At 39.1% G+C, this 9,948-nt stretch overlaps 1 protein-coding gene across 3 annotated transcripts in view; it reads left to right on the top strand.

Annotated features, from left to right (window-relative positions):
- Positions 1-9,539: 9,539 nt before the first annotated feature.
- The window catches only part of A2M (alpha-2-macroglobulin), a 61,116-nt gene continuing 60,707 nt past the window's right edge, over positions 9,540-9,948 (top strand). Inside the window, exon 1 of one of the 3 annotated variants that reach the window (XM_008259806.5) lies at positions 9,540-9,817. In XM_008259806.5, coding sequence (XP_008258028.1) covers positions 9,732-9,817 — 86 coding nt within the window. In that variant the 5' untranslated portion in view covers positions 9,540-9,731. The remainder of the gene's footprint in view (positions 9,818-9,948) is intronic. The other 2 variants (XM_070049280.2, XM_070049281.2) reach the window with 2 other exon arrangements.

Below are 9,948 nucleotides of genomic sequence, written 5' to 3'. Positions count from 1 at the left end.
GGACAGACAAAGAAAGAGTATATGTACACAATAGAATACTATTCAGCCATAATAAAAAATGAAATTCTATCAGTTCCAGCAAAATTGATGCATCTGTAGGACAACATGTTGAATTAAATAAGTCAGAAACAGAAAGACAAATACTGCATATTCTTCCTCATGTGTGGTAGCCAAATTAAAAAAAAAACAATTTGAACACAGAATGTCAATGACCAGAGACTGGGGGTATGGTAGGGGTAAAAGGGGTTTGGATTAAGAAAAGGGGAAGCTGCATATGGTTCACTAATTGTGACAAATATAATAATATGAGATGTTAAAGAGGAGTACTACTTCACAATTTTAGTAGTAAAATGTTAATAAATAAATATATAATAAAAACCTTCAAAATGTTTAGTTAGAAAAAAAGAAAGAAAATCCAAATCCACATCTGTATTTTCTTACATGTTATTATAAACAATAATATACACTGGCAATATTTGGGGCAACTCATAGCTTATTTTCTATTTTATTTATACCTACATATTTTAAAGGTAACAACTGAACTTGAACAACATGAAAAACATTAAAAATTACTTCCTACTTACCACTTCTTTGTCAAGCAGTATTGACCATTGGAGCTTGTATTTGAGCTTGTATTATTATCAATAAAACTTCATAAAGTGAAATAATGAATTTACCATCAACTAGTATTGGTGAATAATGCTCTCAGTAGCAACCTATATTTAGTATCAAATAATAAGTGCCTATGATGTGACAGATTATATAGGTTTTCATAAATCAACATTGTTATTTCTTAAAACTGTGTCTTTTTTAAAAAGATTTTTATTTATTTATTTGAAAGTCAGAGTTACACAGAGGGAGGAGAGGCAGAGAGAGAGGTCTTCCATCCACTGGTTCACTCCCTAATTGGCTGCAACGGCCAGAGCTGTGTAGATTCGAAGCCAGGAGCCAGGAGCTTCTTCCAGGAGCTTCTTCTTACGGGTTCAGGGGCCCAAGGACTTAAGCTATCTTCCACTGCTTTCCCAGGCCATAGCAGAGAGCTGGACCAGAAGTGGAGCAGTCAGGACTCGAACTGGCATCCATATGAGATGCCCACACTGCAGGCAGTTGCTTTACCCGTTATGCACAGCACCAGCCCCTGAAACTGTGTCTTTTTAAAAGGATTTATTTTTATTTATTTGAAAGACAGAGATAGACACACACAAAAACACACAGAGAAAGAGAGGTTTTTTTCCATCTGATGGTTCACTTCCCAAATGGCCACAATGGCCAAAAGTTGATCAGGCTGAAGCCAGGAGCCTGGAATTCCATTGAGGTCTTTGATGTGGGTAACAGAGCCCAACTCCTTGGGCCACCTTCCACTGCCTTCCTTGGTGCACTAATTGGGAACTGGGTCAGAAGTAAAACAGCAGTAGAATAGCAGTGACCCAAACTGGCTCTCCTATATGGGATGCTGGTATTGCAAGTGATAGTTTACCCTACTGTGCCACAAGGCTGGCCTTGAAACCATTTTTTTTTTTTTTGATGAAGGAAGAGAGGAAAAGGAGAAAGAGAATGAAAGAAGTGATGAGCAGTTGATAACCACTAAAAAACAGACTACCTAACGAAGTCCATTAAGCCCAGACAATACAGCCTAAGTCTAATTTTCTAGTGGCCTTTTAGAGCCTAATTATATGAAGAATCTTTCACAAAGTTCAAAGAAAATGGATTTTATATATTAAAAAAACTATGCATGGATTTCAAATAGTTTTTGCACCAAAATAAACATCTTTACATTCCACTTTTCCATGAACTTTTTGAAGCTCCTTTATGTAAACAAGCAAATCAATTTAATATACTTCAGTAGTGTATAACTGCAAAAACACCTCCCAACTCCAAATACCCCACACCTTCTAGAGAAAATTGGAAGGATAACAAGTGGCTCTCAGCTGACAAATTAATTGTATTCTCATCAATAATTGTATAAGAATTTTTGTATTATGAGTAGACTCATCAAGGCCCAGGAACAGGTCCATAAGAGATTAATGATCCCTGGTGAGAAGACCCTAAGAGGGACTATGCTTCAGGCTCCCAAACTCACCTACAGCAGCCCAAGGAATTTATAGTATAGACTTAATTTTCCAGAAGACAGTGCCAAAGTCCATCATTGGGCATCCTTCTGCATCTCATGCCCTGGGAATTATCTATACAGAACAACCTAGACTTTTAAAAATATACTCCTGGGGAGAGGAATGAATCAATTACCAAGAGACATTTAGATCAATGAAATAGAGCAGAGATCACAGAAATTAATCCCCTGATACACAAATTAGCTAAAAACAAAACAAAAAATCAAAAAAAAAAAAAAAAGAGAGAGAGAGAAAGGACAATCTCTTCAACTAATGGTGCTGGGAAAATTGGATCTATGAATGCAGAAATACAAAACAAGATCCCTATCTTAAACCCTATATAAAAATCAACACACTATGGATCAAGTTTCTAAACCTAAGACTTGAAAACATAAAGCACAGGTAATAAAGGCAAAAATAAACAAAAGGTATTACATCAAGCTAAGAAGGTTCTGCATAGCAAAGGAAACACTCAACAAAGTAAAGGCAATCAACAGAATGGGAGGAAATATTTACAAATTATACATCTGATAAAGAATTAATATCCAGGATAAATAAGGACCTCAAGAAACTCAACAATAACAAATCAAGAAATCCAGTTAAGAAATGGGCTAAGGATATGAACAGGCATTTTTCAAAGGATGAAATACAAATGGCCAACAGACACATGAAAAGAAGCCCAGGATCATTAGCCATCAGGCAAATGCAAACAAAAGCCACAATGAGGTTTCACCTAACCCCAGTTAGAATGTCTACCATCCAAAAATAAAAAAATAACAAATTTTGATGAGGATGTGGAGAAGTTAGTGTGGTAGTAGCCATAAAATATTTCATTTTGCTTATTTATTATTATTTTTTAAAATTTATTTGAAATAGTGAAGAGAGAAGGAGAGAAAGACAGAGAAAAATCTTCCATCTGCTGGTTCTCCCTAAATGCTTGCAACAGTGATAATTCAATCCAGGTCTCCCACAAGGGTAGCAGAGATCCATGTCTTTAAAGAATCTCCTGCTGCCTCCAAGGATGCACATCATCAGGAAGCTGGAATCAAACCCACGCTTTTCTATGGGACACAAACATTCCAATTGGCTTCTTAATTGCTATGCCAAACTCACCCCATCAAGAGTTTAAATGTATATTTTCTTTGACCCAGCAAGTTCACAGTATAGATTCATCACACAAAATATATCTACATGGACAAAAGTATGTGTATGTAAGGTGGTTATTGCATTTTATTGTTTGTAGCAAATTGCTTCAGTTAAAGCACCAATTCCACTGAATCATAATGTAGGGTCTGGTAAAATGGATCATTTGTGGCTATCAGTCCCCATTAGAAACTAATGGAGCAAGTGGATTTTAATGGAAAAGATCAGATACTAAACTTTTTGATGAATTCAAGAAACTATGGCAAACACTGTTAGAACAGAAACAGTATGTGAACTTGTTATTCTTTTCATCTTTGTACTTTCCCGTACCTTTTCTCATTAAAAGCTGAGTGACCACTTCATGAGAAACACTCTGAGGACATCTCTGTAGGTACACATTTGCCCCAACCTCAGTTGCCTAAGATACTTGTGCAAATATAAACCCAGTGAACTCTCTCATAGGATGGATGTGGTAATGTCACCCGTGGAGCTTGCTGATTTTGAAGGTGGTTAATATGTAACCATTGAAATGTCCTTCATTACTGCCACTGTTAGGAATTACAAAAAGCTTAAATGTTTTCTTCCTAGAAAAGTCAGATAAATGCACACTGAGGAAAGTTTGAATCAGTCCCTGGCAAGTACTACAGCAATTGGGGAAACTACTTTTCATTTGTTTTTTTCATTGAAGTCCATTGACTTTCCAATCCTAATTTTTCTCAATTCACAAATATCTCTTGTTTGCTCATAATCTCATGTGTTTTCCTGTACTTTGCTTTCCTGCTTCATTTTCCACGAACTGCCTTTTTTTTACCTTTACTTTTCTCTCTTGCCCCTTTACCTCAGCTTTCCAGCAATAATTATTTACAAAATCACTCAGAATTGTGTAGAATTTGTCCAAATTGTGTGCTCTTTTTTCTGTCAAGGACTCACTACTTATGTAACTAAATTTGTTTATTTCTTCCTGTAAATGCAGACAGGAAATAGACCTCTCCTTAGCCATTGTGATTCAAACTGTAAATAATAATTTACAATAGTATAGTAAGGTTTTGCCATTTTAGGGCTCTGCTATACCAGTGTCTTATATAAAATTATCTCTATGGAGCTGACAACCCAGATAATATTAGCTTCACATTTACAGACATGGTGCAGGCATGACTAGGACTCAGGTGTCCTGGCAATAGATTGGTCCATTTTCCTCTCAAGTTTGTTTTCCCTGTCCCTAAGAAGACAAGGCTCTGGCTTGAACAAGGAGATTTTCATAAAACTTTCCTCTTTGCTTGCAAGTAAACTGAGCGTGGTGTCCCTTCTCCTGAGGATAATTCTTTTGCTCATGTTCTTAATACAGAGATCTTTGACAGCATCACAGAAAATACACATTATCTTTCCATTCAAATTTTCTGTGGGGGCTGGCAGGGTGGCAAAGCGGGTAAAGCTGCAGCCTGCAGTGCTGGCATCCCATATGAGTGCTGGTTCAAGTCCCAGCTGCCCTGCTTCCAATCCAGCTTTCTGTTATGGCCTGGGAAAGCAGCAGAGGATGGCCCAAGTGCTTGGGCCCCTTCACCTGTGTGGAAGACCCAGAAGAAGCTCCTGGTTCCTGTCTTCAGACTGGCTCAGCTCTGGCCATTGCAGCCATTTGGGGAGTGAACCAGCAGCTGGAAAACCTCAATCTCTCTCTCTCCCTCTCCCTCTCCCTCTCCCTCTCCCTCTCCCTCTCCCTCTCCCTCTCCCTCTCCCTCTCCCTCTCCCTCTCCCTTTCCCTCTCCCTCCCTCTCCCTTCCCCTCTCCCTCCCTCTCCCTTCCTTTCCCTCTCCCTCCCTCTCCCTTCCTCTCCCTCTCTCTCCCTCTCTCTCCCTCTCACCCTCTCCCTCTCTCCCTCTCCCTCTCCCTCTCCCTCTCCCTCTCCCTCTCCCTCTGCCTCTCTGTAATTATGCCTTTCAAATAAATAAATAAATCTTTTTAAAAAATTCTGGGAATATTTTGTTAAGTTAAATTGCATAGTTTTGTTTATTTGAAATGCAGAGAGACCCAGTAGCAGGACTGAGCCAGGTTGAAACCCGGAGTCAAGAATGCTATTCAGGTCTCTTATGTGGGTAGCAGGAACCCAAGCACTTGAGCCATTACCTGATGCCTCCTGGGGTGTGCATTAGCAGGAAGCTGAACTGAGAGTAGAGTTGGGACTCAGGCACTCGCATATGGACTGTCGGCCTCTCAGTAACATACACCCAATGCCAATTCTTTGAATCCCTGTGTACATCAGAGTCTTCCCACTGGGGTGATCTTTTCCACCCTATGGAAGTTGCAACTCTCCCTTTTCATTTGTTCCTCAGACTCAGGATTTATAGAAGCAACATTTCACTTAAACTCACTCCAGTCTCTCCTCTTAAAGAAACATTCTTCTCACCCTGGCATCTCTGTTGGATGTCACCTTAGCATTTTTTCTCTCCTTCAAAAAGCAAAACTAGCTACAGTTCTTCACATGCCCCTCATTCCTTAAGCTTCAGGCAAGCTTCTGTACAGCAAAGACATAGTTGGATCCCAGTGTTCTTGTCCCTAAATCCAGCAGAAAAATTTTCCATCTATTATTTAATTTCAGAGGCATTTGACATGAATAGCCAAGAATCTGGCAATAACAACCTTATTAGATTATCTTTATAATTTATGATGAGAGATCAAATGAATGCTGTTAACATAAATCCTTTTTATTTTAAGTAATAAATCTTACAAAAAGTGTTTAATAATTTCCAGCTTTTAAAAATGTCAATATTATATTTTGAATCAATACATTATAAAGAACAGACTATCTTTTGTAATAATTTAATTTTGCATGCTATTAAGTTTGAGGCTTGTAATCATTTTGACATGGTAAAAATCTTCTAACTATTCTCTCTCATTAAGATGGTCCCTCTGAGGCGGGCATTTCGCCTAGCAGTTAAGACACAACCTGGGACACCTGTATTATATATCAAGGTGTCTGGATTTGAGCTCTGGCTCCACTCTCAATTCCAGCTTCCTGCTGATACACACGCTGGAGGCAGCTCATGTAGTTGGGTCCTTCTACCTACCTGGGAGACCTGGACTACGTTCCCAGTTCCTAGCTTGGACATGCCCTTAGCTGATGTGGCCATTTGGAGAGTGAACTAGTGGATTGCTCTCCCTCCCTCCTCTCTCTTTCTCCCTCTCTCCATCAGTTAATTAAATAAGGTGATCCTTTTATTGAAATTAAGAGAGCCACACTCTCCTGACTGCATTCTCCCTCTCTAGTTGGTCCTTCTTACTCCACTCGTGACTCTATCTTGGGCTCTTTTCCACAATATATCCTATCTAGGTATTGCCATCCATTGCCTTGGATATCTCAGTAGAGCAATAAATCTTTAGTCTGTGTAAGTAGGCAAGTTCTCAGTAATCTTTTGACATTGAAACTGTTTGAACTCTACAATAAGAAATTCTGTACACTTTTAGTAGGCAGCCCACAACATACCACTGTCATAACATCTTTACAACGTCACTTTTACATTGTGAGCTAGGTCATGCATAGTTAAGGGTAGAGATTATTGAGGTAGAAATAGTAATAAAGAAATAGAATGTTAAGATACATGATTTACTTCTATAACAAATGCACCTCAAAACACAAAGGCTTAATAAAGATAAAATATTTCTATCTCGCATCAAAGTCCAGGCTAGAGCAGCCTTTGGATGACTCGAGGACCCAGGCAGTATTTGACCCATAGTTCTGCCTCCTTGACACCTGGCTTCCATCTGTTGGTCTACAACAGAACCTCTGACTACTGTGATCAGGCTCATGTTCCAGTGAGGGTCAGGCAGAAAGGGGAAGCACAGAACCTTACCCTTCCTTTTTAAGGCATGAACTGAGAATTGTATAAATCACTTCCATTCACAACCCAATCACCAGAACTTTGTCATTTAGCTCACACAGATTTGAAGGAAAAGGTTAGAAAATAAAGTAATAAATAATTCAGTTTGTGCCCCATGAAAACTCAGGAGTTCTATTATTAAAGAAAGAATTGGAGCAGTGGTAATAAGAAACAGCCCACGGCATTTGCTGCAGCCATATGAGAAACAAATGTTTCACAAAATTTTGCTTATTCTGATATATTGTATGATATTCTATATGATTTTTAAAATCCTGATCATGACCATGATATCATAACCCACCATGATTTGAAAAGCATTGTTTGAAGCCTGTTAAGTCCAATCTGGTAACCACTAGCTATGTGGGACTATTGAACATTTGAGATGTGATTAGTCTAAATTCATCTCTGCTGTGACTATAAAATCCACACCAGACTGTAAAGACTAAATATGAAAAAAGAAACAGTAAAGTATCTAATTGTCAATTTTTAGATTGACTGTTAAAATAATATTTAGTATATAATTGATTAAATAAGTTATTAAAATTAATTTAAGCTATTTCTCTTTATTTTTAATGTGTCTATTAGAAAATTGCATAAAAGGTCAATTATATTTCTATTAGATTACATTTCTCTTAGATCTGGATTCAAATTTAAAATTCATATGAATATTAATACTTGAATATCACACAAGCACATCCCCCTACCATGCTTTTATCTTCTCATTCTTCAGTCTTTCTGTCATTCCTTCTTCTCCCACCAATCTGTTTCCAGCTTCCCTCACTCAGATAAAGGCAAGAAAATTCACATGATGACCAATCAGAAAAACTGAAAGTCATATTTCCTCTATCCATTGCACTAATGCATTCATTGCATACTGTAATTTTACCTTTCAAATATGAAATAAATCTGCAAGCTCTTTCCAATCCTTATCTGAATACCCTCAGCTTCTGCCTTTGTTGCACTGATTCCCAGCTAGTGGGTGCCCTACTTCCTGGATTTCTTCCCGCCAGTCACTATGCCAAATTTTAGTAACATAACATTGCCAATAAGCTCCTTTCTGACTTCAAGTCAGTTTCTTGCCCACTCTTCAAAGTGTACAGGCATTTATTTCCTCCACACCAAATACATGCTTCAGAGTCTGACATTTTTCTTTCCCCAAATTTCCTCTCCAAGCCCCCAAGTCTGTTTTGCCTCTTACCAACTCTCAGAGTACCAAACTCCCTTGCTGATAATATTTGGCTACTCTGTTTTTGTTGTTTGATTTTTTTTGCTCTGTGTTCACCCTCACAAGTATGTAAGACCTCTTAGTGCTAATCTGTTTCTACTTATTTTTTTATGTTATTTCTTTGACAGGCAGAGTTAGTGAGAGAGAGAGAGAGACAGAGAGAAAGGTCTTCCTTTTCTGTTGGTTCACCCAACAGAACCCTAATAGGGTTCTAGCCCTAATAGGATCAATAAATACTTTTCAACAACTGAATAGCTGTGCGAATGCATGGGTGGGTGAATGAATAATGAAATTGTTTATGTGAATTAAATATGGGAGAGGAGGATCATGGAAATCTGTTTGAATTGTAGATGTTAAAGACATTGGAACCTTTGTTAGTCACAGTAGGTCAAAGCTTGTTTTTTAAAGTTTTTATTTATTTATTCGACAGGCAAAGTTACAGACAGTATGAGAGAGAGAGTCAGAGAAAGGTCTTCCTTCCATTGGTTCAATTCCCAAAAGGCTGCAACAGGTAGAGCTGTGCTGATCCGAAGCCAAGAGCCAGGAGCTTCCTCCGGGTCTCCCATGTGGGTGCAGGGGCCGAAGCACTTGGGCCATCCTCCACTGCTTTCCCGGGCCACAGCAGAGAGCTGGACTGGAAGAGAAACAACTGGGACTGGAACCGGCGCCCATATGGGATGCTGGCGCCGCAATTAACCTATTGCGCCACGGCACCGGCCCCCAAAGCTTGTTTTTGAGGCCTGTTGCTTCCTCTTTCCTCCTTCACTTTATTAAAACAGGAAATTACTTGTGGTTATTCTTTCAGGGCATAGCTCTTCATCTTCAATCCAGTAATATTCTTAAAAGCCAAAACCTACCAGCAATGTTATTTCTGTGGATTATCAGTGAATTCTGCTACAGCTCCAACATTTAAGGTAGACACATGCAATGGAAAATTTTCAGCCCTGCTGATTTACAATGAAGTAACTCTTTGAGTCTGCCCAGTACTGCTTAACACGTAGCCTCCCGGCCAATTTTTCACACTGGAGATAGGAGAAAAACCGTAAAAGGCACTGTGAGGGGTGGTGAGGAATGTGAGAGAAGAGGTTGAAAAGCTGATTAGCTGCTTTACAGGAAAGCTCAGAGAAAGTAAACACTAACAGGAATGTCAATTTTATCCCCCAATAAATTCGACTTAGCCTGCCAGGAATTAACATTGACTGTAACTAGGCCATCAATGAACCTTTCAGAAAATTTGTCTCAAATTTGTTTAGGGACTTTGTGTGGGTGGAACTTCCTGTTTGCACACAGAGCAACAAAAAGCTGGGAGCACTTTGGTCAGATCAACTGTAGGGAGTGAGGGACAGTCTGGTCCGGTCTCTTCTGGCCCTTTCTCCCTGCAGCATGGGGAAAAATAACCTCCTTCACCCAAGTCTTGTTCTCCTCCTCCTGGTCCTCCTGCCTGCAGGTGCCTCCGCCTCTGGAAAACCGTGAGTTCCACACAGAGCATGAAGCATGAACTTACAGAGTCCGAGCCTGTATTCCAGATGTCTCTTTTATTTCATCCATTTGCCTTTCCATCTCTAAGGTTCCTTTCCACCATGAGATTTTGTAAATCTGC

This window comes from Oryctolagus cuniculus, chromosome 9, assembly GCF_051225735.1.
Source record: "Oryctolagus cuniculus isolate XC-2025 breed Fujian yellow rabbit chromosome 9, ASM5122573v1, whole genome shotgun sequence".
Classification (NCBI taxonomy): domain Eukaryota; kingdom Metazoa; phylum Chordata; class Mammalia; order Lagomorpha; family Leporidae; genus Oryctolagus; species Oryctolagus cuniculus.
This window is presented reverse-complemented; position numbering and strand designations above follow the sequence as displayed.